This window comes from Schistocerca cancellata, chromosome 1 (assembly GCF_023864275.1).
Source record: "Schistocerca cancellata isolate TAMUIC-IGC-003103 chromosome 1, iqSchCanc2.1, whole genome shotgun sequence".
Classification (NCBI taxonomy): Eukaryota; Metazoa; Arthropoda; class Insecta; order Orthoptera; family Acrididae; genus Schistocerca; species Schistocerca cancellata.
This window is the reverse complement of record NC_064626.1, coordinates 1,097,168,151-1,097,192,951: the sequence shown is the minus strand read 5'-3', so window position 1 is coordinate 1,097,192,951 and position 24,801 is coordinate 1,097,168,151. Positions and strand designations below refer to the sequence as shown.

The window sequence follows — 24,801 nt, the reverse complement described above, 5'->3', positions numbered from 1 at the left end:
GACTTCAGTTTCTCTCCATAATGAATTGTTATGAACTGCATAAATGAATCCTGATGTCTGCTATAACTTAACACCTTAAATATTTATACGATTTGTAACGGATATAATTATTTTTTGCAAGTTCCCACAGAAATTCATGAACAACATCTCCAAAATTCAACTCTATACTTTAATTTTCATATGTTAATAGAATTATATTGCAGCATCCCATCTTAAAAGTTATTTTCTGATTAAATTCTATCTTATATGCAGAATTGCTTTATAAAACTCTCACAAAATGATGCAACTAGAACTCTGGATGATAGTGCACTAACAGGTATTAGCTTTAACTTTTTACTGATGGGTACAAGCCTTTACTCTCTGAACAATGCTTGGGTTTTTTTTTTTTTTCAAGCTGAATTTAGGACTGTTGTAATGAAAGCAAAGGAACATAAAAAGTGAACAACATGAGAACAGGACACTTCTCTGTACACATTCTGAAAAACATGATGTCTATTACAAATTAGACAAAATTGAGCTAACTTTAAAAACTGAATTTTACAGAATTGTGTAGGCATTACAACACAGTACAATTCTTGCCTCACAATAACAAAATTAAAACAAGTTACCCAACGACTACTCAGAACTACTTATTTTATGGGATATTAACAGTTTGTGTTCAGTTTCTGTTTTTATGTTAACATTGTGCTTTTTATGTAAATATCTTATACGTAAAGCATAAATATAAGTAACATGTGAATCCGAAGTCCTAGATCCAAGTTGATGAATGACAGTTTCAGTAACAGCATTTTTAAAAAGGTAAGTATGATTATGAAATACAATGAAGACCTTATCGACTGACGGTGTTCAATAAAAAAATTTAGGCATCTTACAGCAACTCAATATCCTACATTACTTCGTTTGAAATAAGCAAGAATTAACCTCAGTCTTTGCAACAATCACAATGACAACGAGCTTGTTCCCAGATTTGTTGCAAATGTAACTGATTTTCTTCCATTTTTCATTCACTTTCAAGTTTTAACACATACAGCCACCTTCAGAATCTTGTTGGTCATTTTGCTGGGGTGTCTGTGTCTGAAGATCAACAGCTACAGAAAAGTGGTTAAGGGAAAATATGAGTAACTAGATTAAACAAATTACAGTAGAAAAATCCCATCAACAAATCAACTCATTTATATCAACCATAAGTAAAAGTTATTCAGAGAAACCTAACATTTTTGTGAACTGAAGAGCAATTAGAAAAAGTTATTTTTAAGACATGCATTACATTATTCATATATAACCATATAAGCATGCTGATTAGTCCACGAAGAATTAGATTCAAATGTTTTAATGTCACAAACAGCTTACACACTACAATTTGCCTTTCATCATCCTCTTGGTCCATGTTTGATCATAGTTTAAGACACTTTATTCTGACAGAACAACCTTGTCCAATCTAAAGCACAAAATGCATGCATGCAGTACAAATTCTTTTCATTAGTCATTCACCAGCCATAAACTGTAATGCAGCATTGAATGACAGTTCCACAGATGATAAGTTATATCAGTATGGATTGCTATTTAATTTTTTAAAAGAATTTTCTCTTTATTGCTACACTATGTTCTGAAGGCAAGACAACTGATGATTCCTGCAATTAAAATACATTTTTAACGAATACAATTCTATGTTTTTTATTTACCACTGGCATCCTTACCCAGGAATCAGCCAAAAATTAAAGGGCAGTTTTGCAATTTAATTCTTGTTAGGATTGAAGAAAATGTAGAAACTGTATGAATTCTGTTGCAACTGTGGGTGTAATAGGTCTTGTAGCATCGGGGAAGGAACATACACGTTTTGAGTCCAGTAACTGGATTTCTTTAAAAGTTTGTAGCTATTTTTGATCAGTTAGAACAGGTACATGAAACTATTCAATCAGCAATCACACTTCTGTATGAATAATATGCTAGAGTTCCACGCAGCTGAACCAAATGCTACACCTGCTTCCGCGACGTTCACAAGACTTTCAGATTATGTGACAGGCCAAATTTTGCACATCAAACAGTGAATTTATGTGCCTCTATATTGTGTAATACAGGTAATCTACAAAAATTTCATTATGCAAATTAAGCATTTCCTATACCACTAAGTATTCCCTCAGCAGGGTGAAAGTGAAAATTTGCAACAGAGGTACCAAAGACAAATACTGCGGCTTCCCATAACCCCACCCCCTTTGGCACTCTTACCATTGACACTAATTGCTTATTTTTACTTACTAATTTATCTTTCAGAAGGAATAATCAGGAACATGAACAACTTAAGGGAAGTAGAACCATAACAACTGACTTCATTTTCACGAGTCTCCCAAAAATGACTCACATTTTACCTTCATTCTAGACAGTTAAATTTGTTGATAAGACTGATATTTTAACTTAAATCACTTTGAAGTTCATATCAATGCAGCAGAATACTGCACTGCTTTGTTGGTTTCTCTGTAGGAATTATGAAACTAATGCCTTGTCTAGCACAAATCGGCAGTCAAGTGAAGACATTATGGGGGGGAAATAGTACCAAACAGATGAAATGCTGTATCAGGTTGATTTGCTTCATTGAAAGTCACATAATAGGCAGAGTTTACTAATTTGTTGTGACCACTGGATTTTTTTTGTTTCATTCTAGCTGGGACACTTAATATTTAAAAATGACAATGCTTCACTTGTGAATGGATAATAAATAATTTTCCAATTTATATTTTCAGAGATGATCACTCACCTGTCTCATGAAGCAGGAACCAATTGACAGAAAAACAACTAACAGATGCAAATTCATGGTCTCTTAATATATCATATCATAGTTCTTTGGATACAAAATCAGAAGAAAAATACATTACGATTCAGAAGTGACTGATCTAATTCTTTTGCCTTGCAGTCATGGAGTTGCTGGGCACATACCTGGTGCGGATACTGCAATGGAATTTCTATATGAAATTAATGTGCTCTCCAAATTTTCTTTAATGTACTCCAGAATGTAGCAGCAGAATTTGTGCAATAGGTTTGTAACTCAGTCATGAGGTCTATTAGTACATTAGCATTTCAATATAAGAACTAATACTCACAGAAGAATAATTATAAACAAAATAGATATTGAAAATGTTTTAATTATTCAATTCACAGATGACATTTAAATGCTTTTAGCTTCTGCAGCAGACAATCTCAAAGTAATGAAACTTCCATTGGAGAAACAAAGCAAAGCCAAATATTACCCAGTAGGTATTACTGTCACTAACAGGAGCTAAATTACTGACTATGCAGTGTATGTGACACTTGACACATTTTGTACCACAAACATCTCAATGGCACAGACAGAGAGGGAGAGTAAGTAAGAATAGAGTAGGGAAGAGGGAAAAAAGGATATATGTTGAGTTGACTTTCTCAATATTTTCATCTCTTACGTGGATGTATAACTAGCACGAAAATATGTAGTTTTCAATGCCTAAAGCAACAGTAGTTATTTGTATAACATCAAATCTTCTGCAACTGATTTCATACAGCAGGTTCAAATTAATCATAGCCACATTTGGTATTGTAACAAAGTCTATTTGATGAGCCATGATATGATAAAAATTTCATTGTAAAATACTGAAATAAGGACACTTGTGACACATGAACAAAAACACAAATATAAAAATAAATTAAGTCTCACATTTTTATTTCCATCTACCTTTACAATTTTTTTTAGTTTTCAATTCTGAAAAACTATATACAGACATCTCCAAACATCATTAATCTATCTACCTACTGTTTAAATTGTTTTAGACAGTAAGGTAAGATTGAAATGCTCAATGCATTAATAGAATTGCTTTGTAAAATTGGGTAAAAAGTAAAAATTACATTAATTGAACTACTATAAACAGTAGTCACAAAATTCATGCAGATTTCTACATATGAAGCATAAAATTTCCAGAAGTGAAATCAATTCTGCAATGAAGATTCATCTTAAAATGCACTTCACAAGACATTCTATGGCAACATACTGTTCTCTGCAGGTACTATATAAATAAAAATATCTCAGCTCTCAAATGAAGCCAAGTCAGATTAGGTAACACTGAGTTATTAAGCAAAACTTTTAGTTTAATGTAATGGAATGATTTGTATACTACTGAAGGCTTCACAGATTTACTATTTTTATTTACACATGAAATAATTACTACAAGTAGAGCTGAACATTAAAAATAACTTATGTACAATGCGCATTCATATTAATAAATGGCAAGTCATATACAAAACAAATGATGAAAGCCATTGATAATGACAGGTTACTGTTTTTAATGAAGACAATACAGTTTGATAAACTGACATCAACATACAAGTTCTGCAACATACCCAAATGAAATGTGAGGCTTGTATACTGTCTGCATAGAATTTCTTTTCTGAAAGAAATTTTTCTACGCCATTTACGCACAAATTATGCGGATATGCACAGATGCCACTGCGCACAATTTTATTTTTGTCTGCATCTTTCCAATATTTTTATGGAAGTACTTGCCATTGATCACTAAAAAACCTGCATGACAATCAGCTTTAACCCTCAGTGGATAAGAAAACACAACTTTACTTAATTCCACAGTTCCTCAAGCTGCCGATGCCCACGAACAAATTAGTTCTGAAAGCATTTTTCTGCTGGCACACAGCAAAACAATTACACACAATTCACGTAAATCTCATTTGAGGAGCACTGACTTTAATACCTGATCACGTTGTGTTAATGTACTGCAACCATGTGTTTTTGCTCCCATGTAAATTATAACAAACCAGTCTTCCAGCAAAAGGAGACTTCAGTAACCTTTCCTTAAGCATGAGCACCCTCCCTCTTGGTTTTTCACTTCATTGGGTGTATCCTTTAACACAACCTCTTGCACTAAAAAAATATTAAGGAAAATAATACAAAACTACACAAAATAATTATGAAGTCACAAAAATTAACATAAAGAAATGAAACTGAACAATGAGAAGAATAAAGTAAAGTTTTTCAACAGGCAGTGTGACGTATGAAGCTTTCTTTTCAAAGTGCATTAAAACAAATCAATAAAAATCAAAGTTTTACTGGCCAACTTCAGGGCTACTTCGAGATTGAAGCACAGATGTGGATTTAACAAAGTATCTACTGCTACTAGATTATTAAAAATGTTGCCATTGAAAACACACACACACACACACACACACACACACACACACACACACACACGAGAGAGAGAGAGAGAGAGAGAGAGAGAGAGAGAGAGAGAGAGAGATCCCACACATGACAGGCATCATCACTGTTGGCAAGGCAAGAGAGAGTCTCTTTCAATATATGATACTGCAAGGACACTTAACTAAACTGCAACTTACATCTTTACAAGCCAATATGAAAATTAATGGCACTTGTATCCTGAACCAAGTACAACTGTTGTTCATTTCCTTCTTCATAGAAACGGACGTTCACAAACCGCCAACAGATGGATTAGCCTGAATGTCATACAAGTATAGCTGAATGCTCAAAACTGCCATTTCCATCTGGAATCTACATCAAATCTTTTATTTCTGCATTATTAACAGTTGTGTGAAACATACAGATTTCTTACATTCTGCGTGATAGAATGCCACCAGGCCATTCTGTATGCAGGCAGGGACATATGTACAAGAAGAAAATTATACTGCATACAATACTGTCTCAGTTGTTTTAAGAATACTGCTGTAGGAAAGAGGACATCCGTAATCCGGAAGTAAGCAATTTGTATATAGCATGCAAATAAATGAAACATTTGAACACATTCAAAATCAAGGAATTATTGCCACTTAAATATTTAATTGTTGACTAATATAATGCTGCAACTATTGGAATTATGAGGATGAAAAATGAATTACAATTATACAGCCAAAACATATAACTTGTTATAGAAATTTGAATAGCACACAAAATTCTGAACTAAAACTACACATAACAAACAAACTAAATAAAGTTGAATATGTACTCAGGTAATAATACAGTTACCCTACAGTTGTAAGACCTCTGCTCATCTCATAACACCAACACAAACTTTGACTACGAAGAAAGGATTTTCTGAAAGTGAAGTATCATCTAAAACAAAGTCATTTACTTGTGAGTTTCGAATTTGTCAGGATGATATTAAGAAAGACAAGATTCATAACAATTAAGATAGGGGGGAGGGAGGGAGGGAGGGAGGGAGGGAGGGAGAGAGAGAGAGAGAGAGAGAGAGAGAGAGATTCATAGTCTTCCACAGTTATCAGACACAGAAACTTCTGATGTTATGGCTCACCACTTTGATATTTCATTTTGTCATGGGGAAAAAAGGGTCTGTGAGGACACAATGATGTTCTCTCCATATATATGGGAGTAAACAGCTTTTGAAAGTTTAAAAGGTGGGCTGGTAATTTTAATATTTGTGAAAAGAGCTCCTGAAAGACTGTGCCACACCTACTGTATGTTCTGTCAAAGAAGAGCCAAATGATGTGGGCACTGACAACAGTGCAACTGCTGTTGCTTTCGCTGCCACACATTAGTCAATTCTATTTGTCTATCCATGCATATCACCACCTTGCATGCTTTGACCAGCAAGTTATCCTGTCTCTGATAAAACAGCTGTAGCAAAGTTTTAACACTTTTTCCTCTCGTATCTCTATTCAGACTTACCTGCTTTAAGTGACATTAGTTTATAACAACATAATGCATTTGAAAAGCTCTCAGCACCAGATCATGGAAACTTCTTGTGTTTACCTGCAAGCTCTTTAGTGTATTTTTCCAACGCAGAGAATACAAAAAGGGTACTTCCCTGTCTCTCTCTGCCTCCACAGTAGATATAATTTTTATATGGCCACTATATGATCTAGAAACTTTTGTACTATTACTTCACCGAGGATACATATTACTGAAGTATTGGCCATGAACTGGTAATAAGAGTATGTCAGTTTGACGCCAACTGACTGCAGCCTTATTCAGGGTGTATACGTGGACAACAACAACAAAAATTCCCGGATATTTCGTTTAAAAAATATACTTTTTCCCGGGTGAAAATACACTTTTTCCGTGCTAAGTGACATTAGGTTTTCTGTAGATTATTCCTTTGGAACTGTAAAACTTATCACTCCTTCTCGGGGAAAAAAACGGGCGAGACGTTTTGGAAAGACCTTTGATGTGCACCAACATATACGCTGCATATTTTTGTATTACGAAAGTATAAATTCGAATTGCACCAAACACAGCACATTAGTTTCCGGAGCATTGAAACAGTGATTGCGTTGTCCTTTTGTAAGCCAATCATATCTCATGCCACGTATTCTCGCCAGCCGACGACAGCAGATATTCAGAGCATAGGACATGTGATGAAGTCAGCCAATAGCAAGATCACAGTTACGTAGCGCTAACACACAAGGAGGAAAAGTTAATGGTTTACATTAATATACATAGTATAGCTACAAGAAAAGCTAAGCTTTCACATATAATATTGGTTCGATGATTAATAAGCTACAAGAGAAGCTAAGCTAAGCTTTCAGACGTAATATTGACCTATTTTGCGTGTGTTATACTTTAAGATACATCACACAAATGTGCCAGTACATTTAAAATAATGACATAAATGTCTGGTCTTCTGGGCTCAAAATTCTTGTAAGTGGCTGGTCCACAAAGTGTTCAGTTTTAAACACTCTGTGATTCAAGAAATTCATCCCACTTTCTCATACATAACATAATTTATCTTGAGTAAAAAGAAATTTACTTTGAAAGTAACGCTTTTTGAATCACCGTTCGCAATACTAGCCCAAGACTGATAGAAATATGTTCGATTAGCAGTTGCCAGAGAGCACCAGAAAACAGGCATTATTGTGCGTGCGCAGCTGCAGTGGTGTAGGAAGTCTCCATGTATAAAGCACTACGAGAGCTTACATTATGCCATAAAAGATACAGGACATCAGAGGATACTCCAAAAGCATCGGAATTTCGTGAACCATATTAAAACGCATAATTCGGCTTTAAGTGCACATGGTTGTTTTCCAGATTCACAATGAAGCAGGTCCGATTTGATATTAACTTTTCAGTGTGGTTTTTGGGATGTAAATTTTCTTGGAGTACCAATACTGAACTATCTCATATTTGGTTCTTTATTATGGCATAATGCTGTACATGGCACAAGATGAAAATGTGCACTTGAAATTCAGTGAACAGTTGAACAATCCAATAGTGTGGAACGAAACACTGTTTCAAATAAATTGAGTGCCTCAGCAGAAAGATTAATATAGCCAAATTTCTTTGGCAAACTGACAAAAATAACTTCATTGTTCTGCAAGGCGATTAATGAGTGACTGCTAATAATATCGAAATAAAATCAGAAAACTGAAATTAATAATATATTTTTGCCCTCCATAATTACGTGAATTTATTATAATTCACTTGATAGCTCCCAGCCACAGAAATCCGTTTTGTTTTCATTTGACGTGGGAGCTGTAAACGACGAGGAAATAACAAAATCACTTTACGCAAACAGGGGTCAGGTGGGGAAAACCCCCGCCCCACTAATTTTTCTCGTTAGCATCTGGCTGCTTGCTGCCAACACAACTAACAGCCACACTTCAAGTAGCGGGAAGCGGGGAAGGTACTGACAGATACGTGAGCCAACTGCGAATGTGCATGAGCCTGCTGGCAATGGGTCAAACGAACCTAATGTAAACAGTTGTGATGTCACGCTCATAGAAAATAGTTTATTGCTACAAAGTATTACATAGTCTTCGCCCTAAGGCCTTTGGCATATTTTTACTGTTTGTAGACGCTTGTGCGCGCACAGTGGTTTTATTGTTGTAAATGGCGCATTTCCTTTGCCAGTAAAGTTTTATTTTTTTCCCTCTTGTTTATATTTTATTGCTGCAGTATCATCCTCCAGTAGCAGGACACAGTAACATTCTTCGCTAGAAAATCAATTCTTACCAGTCAAAATTACAAAAATTTAACTGAAAGCCAGAACAATGAAAAATTCCCGGAATTCCGAAAAATTCCCAGGTTTTTCCTGGATTTCCCAGTTGTTCCTGGTCGTACACACCCTGTTAGTCTTAAAAATATTGCATACACAAATTTTTCAGTACTGGCAATAGTCAGTAATACACTGCTGTGCCACGTATCAGTTCATACGATTCACTGCCATATAGAGATTACACAGTCTTAAGGCTCAGGTAAAACTGACTACTAGAAGTAACGAGCGTAAATTTTTCATGTAACAGAATTTCAGTCTTTCTTAATTCGTACCTCCATGAGTAAAGAGACAACTGAGGTAACATAACAGTTATAAAATAAGTGTCTATGAAGTCCCTGAAGTAACAAGAGTCCCTCATATTGACTGGACGTATAGTAAGGTGCAGATTATGACATTTGTTAATTAAAACTCAGTTAACTTACAAGACAATTACCATCACAGTCAAACAGCACAGACTACAAACGGACACACTGCAATTGCACCCAGAGACAACCTATGTAATGGCATGAAATGTTCATATTTACTTATTGCAGCATCTGATACTTTTCAAAGTTCACCTGCAACAGTGATGGTGTTGTCACTTTGATTTTTTTTGTTGTTGTTGTTATGGTTTTAGGACACAAAACTGCTACGGTCATTAGTACCCGGTCTGTGGCTTAGGAAAAGGTAAAAAAACTGGGAATCAGCAGCAATGGGAGCGAAACTCAAAAAGTGGGGGAAACTAAAAACAGAAGGAAAGCTTAAAAAACCACTGTAGAAGGGGGATTGTTTGTCCCCAAAAAGAGCTTCAAATGAACGACGTCATCTCACTGGCACTAATAAATTCGAGAACGCGATCGGCTGAGCGCGTGTCATCTGCTAAAATGGAAGATATATAAGGCAACAGTTGTATACAGGCACATAACGGAGTAAAATAGGGGCACTCAAGTAAAAGGTCTCTATCGTCCACAGTTGAGAGCAGGGGGGAAAAGCGGGGGAGGACCGACACTTAAAAAATGTCAATGACTAAAAAGACAGTGCCCTACCCGGAGTCTAGTTAAAATTACCTCCTCCCAACGACAAGGTCGGGAGAAAGAGGTCCAAGCACAGGGAAGAGCTTTCACGTCCCGCAATTTATTATTGGAAAGTGTAGACCAATGTGCGTGCCATAAAAGAGCAACACGACAACATAAAACACACTGTAGATCGGCGAAGAGAACCATGTTAACAGCAGGCTGAAGAAGAGAGACTGCAGCCTTGGCAGCTATATCGGCTGCCTTATTTCCAAGGATACCAACATGTCCTGGGATCCAGAGGAACGCCACAGAGACGGCCCCCAAGTGGAGCAATTGGAGGCAGTCCTGACTCCGGTGGACCAGAGGGTGGACAGAGTAGAGAGCTTGGAGACTGAGGAGAGAGCTGAGCAAATCTGAGCATATTATATACTGTATCCACTGATGGCGACAGATGAATTGGACAGCCTGGAGAACAGAGTAAAGCTCCGCAGTGAACACCAAACACTGGTCGGGAAGCCGAAATCTATTAGGTGTATCACCAACAATACAGGCACTCCCTACACCAAATGATGTTTTTGAGCTGTCAGTGTAAATAAATGTGGCATCCTTCATTTGTGCACATAGAGCAGCAAATGCCTGATGATAAACGAGAGAAGGGGGTACCATCCTTGGGAAACTGACAAAGTTCACGGAGCAGGTAGGTCTGGGGGCGAAGCCAGGGTGGTGCTGTATCCCAAGTTGCCAAGAAAGTTATAGGAAAGTGGAAGGAAAGAGAATGTAGCAATTGACGGAAGCGGACTCCTGGTCGTAGGAGAGAGGAAGGGCGGCCTGCATACCCTAAATCCAAGGAGGTGTCAAAAAAAATGTCATGAGCTGGATTAGCAGGCATGGAAGACAGATGGCTAGCATAACGACTCAGGACAGCTCGCCGATTGGATGGTGGAGATTCAGCAGTCTCAGCATAAAGGCTTTCCACAGGGCTGGTGTAAAAAGCTCTAGACGCTAAACTATGCTTCCACAGTCCAATTTCAAGCGCACTAAAGTGCAATAGAGGCAGAGAAGCACCACTCTGTCTGCTCCCCAGGAGGTACCATTCAGGACACGAAGGTGGTTGAGGGATCACAGACAGCGAGCCAAAAGGTAGGAGATGTGGGTGGACCGGTACAGTTTTCTGTCAAACGTAAGTCCCAAGAATTTAGCGACATCCGCGAATGGAAGGTTGACAGGGCCTAGATGTAGGGAAGGCAGAAGAAACTCCATACGATGCCAAAAATTGACACAAACGGTCTTACTGGGAGAAAAGCGGAAGCCAGTTTCGATGCACCAAGAGTGGAGGCGATCGAGACATCCTTGAAGACATCGTTTAAGAAGGCTGGTCTGTTGAGAGCTGTAGTAGATCGCAAAATCATCCACAAAGAGGGAGCTCGAGACATCAGGAAGGACATAATCCATAATTGGATTTATGGCAATGGCAAACAGTACAACACTTAGCACGGAGCCCTGGGGTACCCCGTTTTCTTGGGAAAAAGTACGGGTGAGAGTAGTGTTCACCTGCGCTTTAAATGTGCGCTCTGCCATAAATTCATGAATAAAAAGGGGCAGCCGACCTTGAAAGCCCCAAGAGAACAGTGTGCGGAGGATGCCTGTCCTCCAACAAGTATTGTATGCTCTCTCCAGATCAAAAAATATTGCTACTATTTGGCGTTTCCGGAGAAAATTGTTCATGATATAAGTGGAGAGAGCAACAAGATGGTCAACTGAAGAACGATGTTTTCGGAAACCGCATTGGGCATGTGTTAAAAGACTGCAGGACTCCAGCCACCAAGCTAAACGGCTATTCACCATACGCTTCAAAACCTTACATACACTACTCGTGAGAGAAATGGGGCGATAGCTGGAGGGAAGATGTTTGTCCTTTCCAGGTTTCGGGACAGGAATGACTTCCCGCCATCTTCTGGTAAAAGTACTGTCGGTCCAAATTCGATTATACAGGCGAAGGAGGTAGCACAGACTATGGTATGATAAATGCAGCAACATTAGGATGTGGATACCATCCGGTCCTGGGGCAGAAGAGCGAGAAGAAGAGAGTGTGTGTGTGTGTGTGTGTGTGTGTGTGTGTGTGTGTGTGTGTGTGTGTTGGAGTTCCCACATGGAGAAAACAGTATTATAGCTTTCGCTATTTTGAGAGGAGGAAGCAAGAGGTTGCACTTCCACTGCACGTTTCTTCGGAAGAAAGGCTGGCGGGTAATTTGAAGAGCTCGAAATCTCAGCAAAATGTTGACCCAATGAGTTAAAAATTGCAACAGGGTATCATGCGCGACAGTGAGCCCAGAGATCGGGGAGAAACTAGGCGCTCCAGATAACCGTCGAATTCGACTCCAAACTTCAGAGGAGGGAGTGAAGGTGTTAAAAGAGCTAGTAAAGAAGTCCCAGCTTGCCTTCTTGCTATCGCGGATGATGCACCGGCATTGCGCACGTAACTGCTTATAGCAGATACAGTTGGCCAAAGTAGGATGGTGGCAGAAAACGTGAAGAGCATGTCGCTGCTCATGTATTGCGTCATGGTATGCCTTGTTCCACCAAGGAATTGGGGGGCACCGGGGTAAATTGGAGGTGCGAGGTATTGAACATTCCACAGCTGTAAGAATAACTTCTGTAATATGAGTGACCTGATCGTCGACACTAGGAAAGCGACTCTCATCGAATGTCGCTAGAGACGAAAAAAGTGTCCAATCGGCTTGGGCAAACTTCTAGCGTCTCAAGCGCACAGATGGCAGTTATGGCTGCAATCTAAAGACACATGGAAAATGGTCACGCGGGTGTGTATCAGCAAGAGCTAACCATTCAAAGTGCCGAGCTAGCGGAACAGTACCAACCGAAAGGTCCAAATGATAAAAATTTGTCGTGGAGGCAGACAAAAATGTAGGGTCCCCAGTGTTGAGGCAAACAAGATCCGCTTGGTGGAAGACCTCAATCAATAGGGTGCCTCACAGACAAGGACACTGAGATCCCCAAAGCAGGTGGTGGGCACTGAAGTCCCCAACCAGCAAGTAGGGGGAAATAGGGGGCGGGAGCTGACCAAGGAGATGAAGGAGATCAGCTCTTGCCATCGGTGTGGACAATGGAATGTATACAGTACAAAGAGAGAAGGTGTATCCAGAAAGGGAGAGACGAAAAGCAACTGCTTGGAAGGAACTGTTTAAGGGGATTGGGTGATAATGGACAGTATCACGAAGAAGAATCATGAGTCCTCCATGTGCTGTAGTGCCATCAACAGAGGGGAGATCAAACCGGACTGACTGAAAATGAGGGAAAATAAAGCGGTCGTGGGGACGCAGCTTTGTTTCCTGAAGACAAAAGATGACCGGCGAGTAGGATCGTAAAAGGCTCTACAATTCATCCCGACTGGCTCTAATGCCGCGGATATTCCAATGGATAATTGACATAGGGTGGACAGGAAAGGGAAGAATTTTATCATGGTTGCCCTCGACTCAGCAACTGCTGAGAGCCGGCAGCCGACAGCATGGAACGGCATTCAGCCGAAGGCAGAAGATCCTGATCCATAGGTTGTTCGGGAGCAGCTCCTGCCACCAGCGATCGGCCGCCAGCAGTGCGCCTTGGCAACACAGAAGACGGTCGAGGGCAGTTACCACCAGGTGGTGCTGTAGATGAGATACGCCATGGTGGAGGAGGAGAGGAACTGGGTTTCTTATGAGCCTTCTTGGAAACAGGTCGATGAGATGAGGGAGAAATCGATGGTTCAGAAGTCAGGGTACATAAAAAATCTTCGCGAGTATGCTCTTTTTTGGAAGTCCGGGTGTCTTATTTTGGGGCTTGTGATTTAGCAGAAGCCGAAGAAGGGTGAGAAGATGATAGTGGGGAGGTTGAATGGGTGATCTTTGCGCTGGCCGATCGATGACCGCGGCACTAAAGGTGAGAACACAAGTCTGCTTGGCTGCCTGCTTAGTAGACCGAGAAGATGCCAGGACAGTGCTATATTTACCTGCAGGAGGCACAGTGGGCTTTTGATTGGCGAATAACTTACGAGCAGTAAATGTCAACACCTTTTCCTTCACTCTGATTTGATTTCCTGAATAAGCCGTTCATCTTTAAAATGGAGCAATCTCGAGAGGAAGCAGCTTGGTCACTCATACAGTTGATGCAACGAGGGGATGGAGGTGGACAAGCACCTTCACCTTCATGGGCATCCTTGCCACACGTAACACATTTGGCCGGATTGGAACACGACTGGCTGGTGTGATTGAACCGCTGACACTGATAGCAATGTTTAGGATTGGGGATGTAAGGGTGACCTGAAATTATCTCATAGCCCACTTTTATGTTCGATGGAAGTTGAACTCTGAAATGTGAAGAAGATAGTACGGGTTTGAACCAAGTTCTTGTCAACCCTTTTCATGACTCGACGAACAGCCGTTTCGTCCTGGTCAGACAGGTAGTTTTGAACTTCCTCATCGGGCAATCCCTCAAGGGGGTGTGTATAAATCACCCCGCATGATGAATTTAAAGTGCGGTACACTTCCATCCGGACAGGGAAGGTGTGTAGTAGTGAAGTTCGCAGCAATTTTTGTGCCTGTAGGGCACTGACTGCTTCTAACAGCAAGGTGCCATTTCGTAATCGGGAACAAGACTTTATAGGACCTTCAATTGTGTCAACACCTTTCTGAATAATGAAAGGGTTGACTGTGGAGAAGTCTTGACCTTTGTCCGACTGAGAAACAACAAGGAACTGTGGTACTAATGGAAAAATTGTCCGTGGCTGAGACTCATTTAACTTTCGCTTGTGAGCAGACAAACTAGATCATGAGGAAACCATTGCAGAAGTATCCCCCGCAATTACCAGCATCTCTGATGGCGCACTCCTTCCTTGTGGGGGCCCTCTGAGGGCATGCCTGCCTTAGGTGATTGTTCACACTTCAAGTGACACCTTCCGAGAAACGGACGGAGGGACCAATCGGCACATTCGGAAGGTACCAGCTTGGGCAATCACCCCTGCCTGGGTACGTATGTGACCTACCTCTCTACCCGGGGCGTGGAATTATGCATTACCCCGTCACCGTCTACACATGGGAATGCGTGGGTCAGCCTTCAGACACACACTGGAAGGAAAAAAGACAAAGGGAGAAACAAAGAAAAGTAAAGGAAATAAGAGGTCTCAAATGCCACAGCGGAGAAGAGGGTAAAGAGAAGAGGCAAGGAAAAGAGAAGGACAAAGGAAGGACAGAGACTTTCCAGCAGAGAAAGCGAAGATGAGAGACTGTCTTACAGTTACAGGCGTCCTTATCCGGACGTAGGCACAAAACATACTCCCAGAGGGGGAGAAGGGGAAGAGAAGAGGCGGAGGTGGGGAGGTGGGGGAAGGGGGAGGGGAGAAGGATGGGGGACGGGGAAGGATGTGGAAAAGGAAGGTATGCAACCCGGAAAGGTAAGAGGGCTGCACTAGCTCGGGGTCCCGTGCTCGCCATGCAAGTATCCGCAAAAGAGTTACGGACTCCCCTGGGGGTTGTCACTTTGATGATGGCAACTAGTCATCTCTACGCCTGGATGCCACGTTCCACTGACTCATGGCAGTTTCTAGGCCCTATTGTTTCGTACCTCTATGCTGTGGCCTCATAAGTTTTCACATGGTTGTAGGAGACTGTCTGCGGCTCTACCCTACAGTGACAATATCCATCAAAATAGGATACATACCAAGAAAGCACGGGATGGAACTAGTTTCCTGGCTGTTCTGAAGGTCACTCTTAACCAACAACAAGCGAAACAATCTCTATCTCAACACACCTGGAGTGCAATAAATTTTGTGTGCTTTACCATCATTCAGGACAGATAGCTACGTACTCCGTAACTATGTCGAGAAATACGTACAATATTCTAGATTTGCTACCAGCACCATTTCACATGAAATACCAAGTTACGCTGTGCGTCTAGCAGAAACACTGGCATGGTGGACATGCCACTCTTCTGGTCAATCGAACTATCATTCGAAAACATTTTTGCGTGAGAAAATAAGCCAATGGGGTCAGTAAGTATGTTCTCTTATTTTTGGTACGTCAAGGAGTTCCACAGAGAAATGAACTGCCACACACAGACTAGCCCAGTGGGCACACTCTACATTTGCAAGAATATGGCACATCTTTTGAGATTTGAGTGAGGGAATGCCTCTGCTGCCAGTCAATGAACACATTGTTTTATGTTGGCAGCAAGGCTGCCTTTTCTGGGTTTAGAAGTTACCTTCAGGTTGTTGACACCAGGCTCATGTGGTGAAGACTATCAGCATTGCATGCAGGCTGTAGGTGTGACTTCTTGTTTGTAGCCTTCTACCCAGAAGTGATCATGGCACTCTGGTTTGAAAAAAAGATCCTATGTAGATCTCTAACAACAGTTCTTGATGTGAACTGCTGGTAAAGGGGATAGAGAGGGAAAGAAAAGGAGAGAAAGCGTGTTAAATAATTCTGAAGTTCGTTTCCACTGAATGCTGTGTGTTTCTTCGCAAGTCAGTTTGGTCATTATTAGCCAAGAGACGTACAATCAACTAAAACAGCACACACTATCAGAGAGGTACAGTATATCGCACAGATGCTTAATGTTAAGAATCATAGCATGCACATTACACGAGGAGTCAAACAACATATTACTTCACTTCATATGTTGTTCACAAAATGTCTGTGTAAGTTAAAATTTCTCTGATTTTACAACAAAGGCTAACAATTTGTAACTGGAGTGGAAGAGAGGGAGAAATAGGGAAAGATAATTAAAAAATGCACACACTGCCATGTAATATATGGCCACACACTGAAATGGGTCATCATCATCACCTTACAGAGAGCTCTCCCTCTGCTGAAACATGACTTAGTAGCCTGTATTAGTAAGTACATGTTGTTGTTGTGGTCTTCAGTCCTGAGACTGGCTTGATGCAGCTCTCCAGGCTACTCTGTCCTGTGCAAGCTTCTTCATCTCCCAGTACTTACTGCGACCTACATCCTTCTGAATCTGCTTAGTGTATTTATCTCTTTGTCTCCCTCTACGATTTTTACCCTCCACACTGCCCTCCAATGCTAACTTTGTGATCCCTTGATGCCTCAGAACATGTTCTACCAACCGGTCCCTTCTTCTTGTCAAGTTGTGCCACAAACTACTCTTCTCCCCAATTCTATTCAATACTTCATTAGTTATGTGGTCTACCCATCTAATCTTCAGCATTCTTCTGTAGCACCACATTTCGAAAGCTTCTATTCTCTTATTGTCCAAACTATTTATCGTCCACGTTTCACTTCCATAAATGGCTACACTCCATACAAATACTTTCAGAAACGACTTCCCGACACTTAAATCAATACTCCATGTTAACAAATTTCTCTTCTTCAGAAACGCTTTCCTTGCCATTGCCAGTTTACATTTTATATCCTCTCTACTTCGATCATCATCGGTTATTTTGCTCCCCAAATAGCAAAACTCCTTTACTACTTTAAGTGTCTCATTTCCTAATCTAATTCCCTCAGCATCACCTGACTTAATTCGACTACATTCCATGATCCTTGTTTTGCTTTTGTTGATGTTCATCTTATATCCTCCTTTCAAGACACTGTCCATTCCATTCAACTGCTCTTCCAAGTGCTTTGCTGTCTCTGACAGAATTACAATGTCATCGGCGAACTCAAAGTTTTTATTTCTTCTCCATGGATTTTAATACCTACTCCGAATTTTTCTTTCATTTCCTTTACTGCTTGCTCAATATACAGATTGAATAACATCGGGGAGAGGTCTCCCTTCCCAACCACTGCTTCCATTTCGTGCCCCTCGACTCTTATAATTGCCATCTGGTTCCTGTACAAATTGTAAATAGCCTTTCGCTCCCTGTATTTTACCCCTGCCACCTTTAGAATTTGAAAGAGAGTATTCCAGTCAACATTGTCAAAAGCTTTCTCTAAGTCTACAAATGCTAGAAATGCAGGTTTGACTTTCCTTAATCTTTCTTCTAAGATAAGTCGTAAGGTCAGTATTGCCTCACGTGTTCCAATATTTCTACGGAATCCAAACTGATCTTCCCCGAGGTCGGCTTCTACCAGTTTTTCCATTCGTCTGTAAAGAATTCGCGTAAGTATTTTGCAGCTGTGACTTATTAAACTGATTGTTCGGTAATTTTCACATCTGTCAACAACTGCTTTCTTTGGGATTGGAATTATTATATTCTTCTTGAAGTCTGAGGGTATTTCGCCTGTCTCATACATCTTGCTCACCAGATGGTAAAGTTTTGTCAAGACTGGCTCTCCCAAGGCCATCAGTAGTTCTAATGGAATGTTGTCTACTGCCGGGGCCTTGTTTCGACTCAGGTCTTTCAGTGCTCTGTCAAACTCTTCACGCAGTATCATATCTCCCATTTAGTCTTCATCTACATTCTCTTCCATTTCCATAGTATTGTCCTCGAGTACATCGCCCTTGTATAGACCCTCTATATACTCCTTCCATCTTTCTGCTTTTCCTTCTTTGCTTAGAACTGGGTTTCCATCCGAGCTCTTGATATTCATACAAGTGGCTCTCTTTTCTTCAAAGGTCTCTAATTTTCCTGTAGGCAGTATCTATATTACCCCTAGTGAGATAAGCCTCTACATCCTTACATTTGTCCTCTAGCCATCCCTGCTTACTTTCAATAACTATTTTCAATGATTTTCCTTTCTTATCCACTAGTCAGATTTCGGAAGTTCCCATATATATTCTGAGATGCTTGTTTCCAGTATCCCATCCACAGCCAACTGTACTATCACTGCACAGGTTTATGGGCACAATCTGTTTCTGCCATTTCAATATTAATTTCCCTTTCGTGCTGCTCAGTTATTTTTCCATTGATCCAATATCCTCTGTGTATTTCCTAATTAATATACAATTCATTCTGTTTCCCATCCCCCTTTCTTTTGCCAGATAATTAACCTTCAGCTCCAGAAGCAAGCACACATTCTTGATTATAAGTAAACTAAGCTATCCTGTGCCCCCCACCCCCACCCCCCAGTAGAAATTTCTACCTATATTCATTTAAATCTTGCTATTTTATCTTTGAGTTCTGAAGAATTTTTTTATTCATTACCCTATTTACCTAACATTTCTGTTCTGCTGTAATGTAATTATTTTCACTTCAACTTTTAGTGATCTATTCTCAGCCCCACTGCTGTTATTTCCATGTTTATTTCAGTTGAAAACTTCAGGTTCACCAATCAATTCAGTACCCATTTTAAATACTGGCATCTTCAATTTACCCAGTGATGTGTAACAAACTAGTGTCCCTTATCTACTGTGGCTAACTTCTTTGACAGCCAGGTGGACATTCATCAGGCACCACTGTTTCTGGCATCGAGTTTTTCATTCAGGTGCACATGCGTTTTTTGTAGGGAGCAATCATTTGTGTTGGGTGGGGTCACAGTTACAGTAGCAGCATTATGTGCGAGTGTAATCCACAATATATGAGATTAACGTTGACATTCATAAAGCAGGGAAAACATGGTGGAGAGAATAACATTCATTCGTAGTACAGGTGAAGAGATGTGGAACTCTTAAAATAGCCTGATAGTGACTCAATGCGTTAATAATCATGCACAAATAAAATCATGGACAACAATCCACAAAGCTACTAATGATTGTGAAAGTGAAGAGTGAGAGTGTAAAATTTAACTATCCAGGATGAGGTTTTAGTCAAACTAATTTCTTCAGATATTTTGCTTCTTCTGAACTATTGAATAAATGCTATTCTACTTTCAATGAATGGGAGGGGTACGAAGTCAATAGTCACGTTTCAAAATTTACTTGTATGTGAGCTCTAACCTACTAAACAAATTCCGATTGCCTTAATTTATAACTAATAATATCCCTGAAACAAGGAAAAAAGTGAGGGTTAGTAGGTAACACTCCTAAGCACCTCTCTCAGCCCTTCACTTCAGGTTACTTTTCACTAATAGTCCTATGCGTAAGTTACTATTTCTGCTGCAAATATACATAAAGAATAATATTTACATAAATAAGCAATGTTTAGATAATGCATATTTTTGAAAGCATGTACCTTAAATTTAGAAAAATTACATGTAATAAAGAAAACATGAATACAAAGGAGAGTGATTGTGGAATCATATCATTACTATATGCACACTGAAACTTGACATTTCACATATGGGAAATTCCAGGAGTGGAGTTACAGATAGTGTCTTACATTCACCTACAGAAACTTTCGTATGAAAAGCCAAGTTACATTTAAATACAGTGCACTACTTCCATTACAAGACTGGATAATGCTTCATTCAATTACGTAATGGGAAAACCAGGAAATATTCACAACAAACTGAGATTTTTCTTAAAGTGCATTTACAAACACTGCCATATTCCACTGTCATTATGGAAAACACATAAGCTACCATATTAACTATGCGGCTGTCTTAGTTATAATAATAATAACTCTCAGATAATTTAAAATACCTTAATGAACAAAAGCAAAAAACTAAAAAAACAACAATGTCAAAATATGCCACATTAAACACTGGAAACTAGTGTCTTAAAAAGGAGGGAGGTGGGTAGTAAATGAAGTTAACTTTCCACTGACGTGGAACTACTACAACCTTGAGACAGACACACACACACACACACACACACACACACACACACACACACACACACACACAAACAATTTAAAATATATAGAGAACCAACATTATTAAAAAAATATATATTTCATGTATTTAAGGATACTGTCTTCTGGTGGTTTGTTTTCAGTAGAGTCCATGCCTGGAAGGGCTGCAGCGACACGTCGGAAAAGCTACAAAACATTGGGAATATTTTGCATTATTTTCAAAAATACAACATCTAGCATAAATGATGCTTTTAATGTCTTTCCAATTTATATTTTTAATCAAATCAGTGCAACAGTAAATGCCGCAATGGCTTACTGAGGAACTTAGAACTATAAATAAAATGTATGCTTCTCTTTATTGTGATAATGGTAAATAGCTTCTACAAAATTCCCTACAGCAGTGAAAATGAGAAAGTACTTGGATCAATGATGCTACATGAATGTTGTACTGCACTGTATATAAGTACATCACGATGGTCCCAATGGTTACAGATTGTTCTGTATGACAATTTCAGTATCTTTCACTACATGATGCTCTGTAATCCTGCACTGAATCATCTTCAGAGTGATATATGAAACCTTGGTTAGGTGCCTATACTATGTGACATCAAAACTGGTTGAAGTCAGAACATGGTAACTCAAACCAAATCTGACGATACATCCAGTCCTGTATATACTCAGTGGAGGACACTTCTGTAAATAACATTGGCAACAGAAATTTGCGTGTGTACTGGAACCAGAGTGGCCATCAAATCTTAATTTTCAAATTCAAGGTTTTTTCCCCTGGTTTTCCAGGTTGTCACATAACTTATTTTTATCCACATGAGGTTAGCAAACACAATGTGCTCGAAATAACAAGTAACATTTTTGAAGTGTGTGTCATAAAAACTACACCAAGTCATGTTATGACGTGCAACACATAGCCTACAATATAATCGACCAAGAGCTACATTCATTTATATAACACTGTCTGTTCATTTAAGCTACATGTCTCATAATCATTCGATGGATTGAACAGCCAGTGCGTGACAGGAGCAACAAAGGGTAAACTCACTAAAATACAGAATCATTTCCCACAAACTAATGGCTGTAGAATGTTGCATTTCATTCTGAAAGAATACTTCAGTTTCTTCTAGAACTTTCTCGTTGAAGTTTATAGAGGCAACAATAACTTAAAATTGGTTTCTTTACCACATAAATTTCTTGTATTAGAGGTGGCAAAAAATAATGTAAGTGATAGAAATAACACGTTACTGAGAAGTAAAGGTTACTGTGATAACCACTCATCTGATACTGGCAGTTATTTCAATAACTGCCAACAGTGCCTTGCGCCATCTGTTGAGCGATGACCGTACTACGCTTTTGCGTCAACTCATTGGAGATCTGGCTACGGAGGAGAGGAATAGACCATTTGGAGGGCATTCTATTGGTCGTGGAAATAAGAGACTATGTGCCATCTGTTGGTAGAACTGTGTACTATTTCATATGCCTTTGCTACTTTCAGCACAAACTATTAAATAAAGTTAATATCAGAGTGGTGGCTGATAGGAGCTGCAGTACAGGCATTGGCATGTATTGTCGTCCCCTTGAGCCACCGCCTTATTTGTCAATTTAGTTTAGGCGGGTAGTACAAATAGAGTTACCACAAGAAAGTAGAGCGACTATGGAAGTAACTCTCAGAGGTCAGTATTTTTTCTCTGGCAGTTATCGTTATTTGCTCACAGTTCTTGTTCTCTGGCAGTTAATGGGCAACCCCAACAGGTAACCTGGAAGTTGGTAACTGAGTAACTATGTTCCTGATTCCAGTTAAAGGTCGTAGTAGACCCCGGTGATATTTCCAGAGAGTATAGTTACCGGAGTGAACAAATATTTTTCGTACTTCTATGGAAATAGCCTCTGGCCATCGGGGAGGAAGAAAAGGGGGGGGGGGGGGGAGGAGGAATGACAAACAATGTGTCAGAAAGCATAACATAAAACATTTGAATATAATACTTAATATCCTCATCATCTGTCAGGGGATTGTCAGAATATGTGGAATATATTACAGTAAATTGGAGCTGCTAATATTTACAGGATTAATACACTGCCAGAATAAAACATAGTTATGCACTTTTAATAAATGTATCATACACAGAATATCTGATCTTGACTGTTGTGACCAAGTGCTCAGAACTGGAATATAGCAGAATTTTTACTTAAGCTGGTCTAACAGTCCCTGTTAAAATTTTCATCTATAGAGTAGAAGGAGTTGCCTTTCAAAAGTCCCTGTAAACCGTCCTTTATCTGAAACTTAAGTTTTTAATGGTTGCTGACTTGCTGGCAATTTATTGAAAATGTGTGTTCCTGAATATTGGACCCCTTTCTGGACCAAGGTAAGTGATTTTAGGTCTTTATGTAGATTATTGTTCTTATTCCTAGTATTTATATTATGTATTGAGCTACCGGTTGGGAATACTTGCAACAAATTTCATGAAGGAATAAAATATACTAGGAAGCAGTGGCTAGAATACAAGTTCCTTGAACAGGTTCCTACATGATGATCTTGAATTTATACCACAAATGATTTTTTATTACACGCTTTTACATGCTAAAAACTTTTGCTTGGTTGGATGAGTTACTCCAGAATATGATCCCTTATGATTTAATACAGTAAAAGTATGTAACCTTTTTTATATTTACGTCTCCTACATCTGACATCGTTCTCACTGCAAATACAGGCTTGTTTAGGCGCTTCGGCAATTCTATGGTATTCCCTTCCCAACTGAATTTATTATCAAGTTGTAATCCCACAAATGTCAATCTTTTCGATCTGCATGTCTTCATGTTATACACATGCTGTTTCTGGAGAAACCTAGCAGTTTTCCAAATCTCAGATGAAACTTGGATTGGTGTACTCTCACTTTCCCGAATAGGAATATCTTGTACAAGAGTAAACGAATCTATCACATGATGTATATTTACAAGGCCATACACTTATTCTATTAAGTGAACAGCACAAGAAATTAAGCTTCGAATTTGATCTGCAGTTTTCAGCTTACACAGTACTTCATACTTAAAAACACAAGTTGTTAACATTTTACTTAAACAATGCCGTGGCGAAGTTCCGAGTACTTTCTGTTACAGCTGTGAGGATAATATTTCTCATAGCGACCGATAACCTATGTACATGTAATATGACACACTAATAATCATTCGAACATCCACTGAAATGTACCCGCAGTTAATTAGCTAAGCTTATGGCATGATTCATATGACATACCTGCCATTTCACACTACTAGCAGTTATACTGGTAACTAAAATGATGAATTCCACCTACGTCGTTATTCAACTGTAACCCCGTCAGAGAATTCAGTATTCGGCACTGAAAAATAACGTGACAGTTATTTATAACTGTTAAAAGTAACAGTTATAAAAAAACTGGAACCACAATAACTATTCCTTCAGAATAACCATTTAGCCCATCTCTAACTTGTATGATTCTCTAATAAATACTTTGCAATATGAAGTGACGGATCGGTGCAAGTCCTATTTCTGAGGAAACATTGTGGGAGGGGCCTCAATTATCTATCTCACACACACACACACACACACACACACACACACACACACACACAGAGAGAGAGAAAGAGAGAAAGAGAGAGAGAGAGAGAGAGAGAGAGAGAGAGAGAGAGAGAGAGGACTGACTATTTCCAAAACGATATTTGAAAACCTAATGCATTTTGTATGACACTCTTTCAGGAAATGAACAGCTATTTTTTCTGTTTCAGTTTTTCATTCATATTTTTCACAACAATGGTTTTAAAACATCTATGTAGTCAAACAAGTTTTGTCCTCCAAAACTAGCACCACATCAACGAATATTGATGCCTCAGTGTGTGTAATAACACACAGGCCTCATGCAGAATGTTGGAAGTTTAAAGAGTTCTGGAATTCAAAAAACACCTAAAACACATTTCAGGACCAAAAGGACATGTAGGATTCAGTCTCACTGAGAGCCTAACAGTAACACAAGCATTACTGGTACATGCTCAATAATGCATTCTAAATGAAAATATCAGTTTGTTCTAACTAACATGCTTCATTTTTTGTTCTTATGGTTCTAAAAAGACACTGACATACATACAGATGATCTGCAAACTACATAAATGCGAGTTTGCTATCCTTATGTAACATAATTTATATTGT

The 24,801-nt window shown here is 39.3% G+C and overlaps 1 protein-coding gene across 2 annotated transcripts in view; it reads right to left on the bottom strand.

The window, feature by feature from the left end:
- Positions 1–371: 371 nt before the first annotated feature.
- The window catches only part of LOC126091834 (ras-related protein Rab6), a 74,145-nt gene continuing 49,715 nt past the window's right edge, over positions 372–24,801 (bottom strand). Inside the window, exons 6-7 of one of the 2 annotated variants that reach the window (XM_049907103.1) lie at positions 20,735–20,801; positions 372–1,088 (exon numbers count right to left, since the gene is read on the bottom strand). In XM_049907103.1, coding sequence (XP_049763060.1) covers positions 1,018–1,088; positions 20,735–20,801 — 138 coding nt within the window. In that variant the 3' untranslated portion in view covers positions 372–1,017. Of the gene's footprint in view, positions 1,089–3,661; positions 4,898–20,734; positions 20,802–24,801 lie in introns of those variants that run through there. The other variant, XM_049907096.1, reaches the window with a different exon arrangement.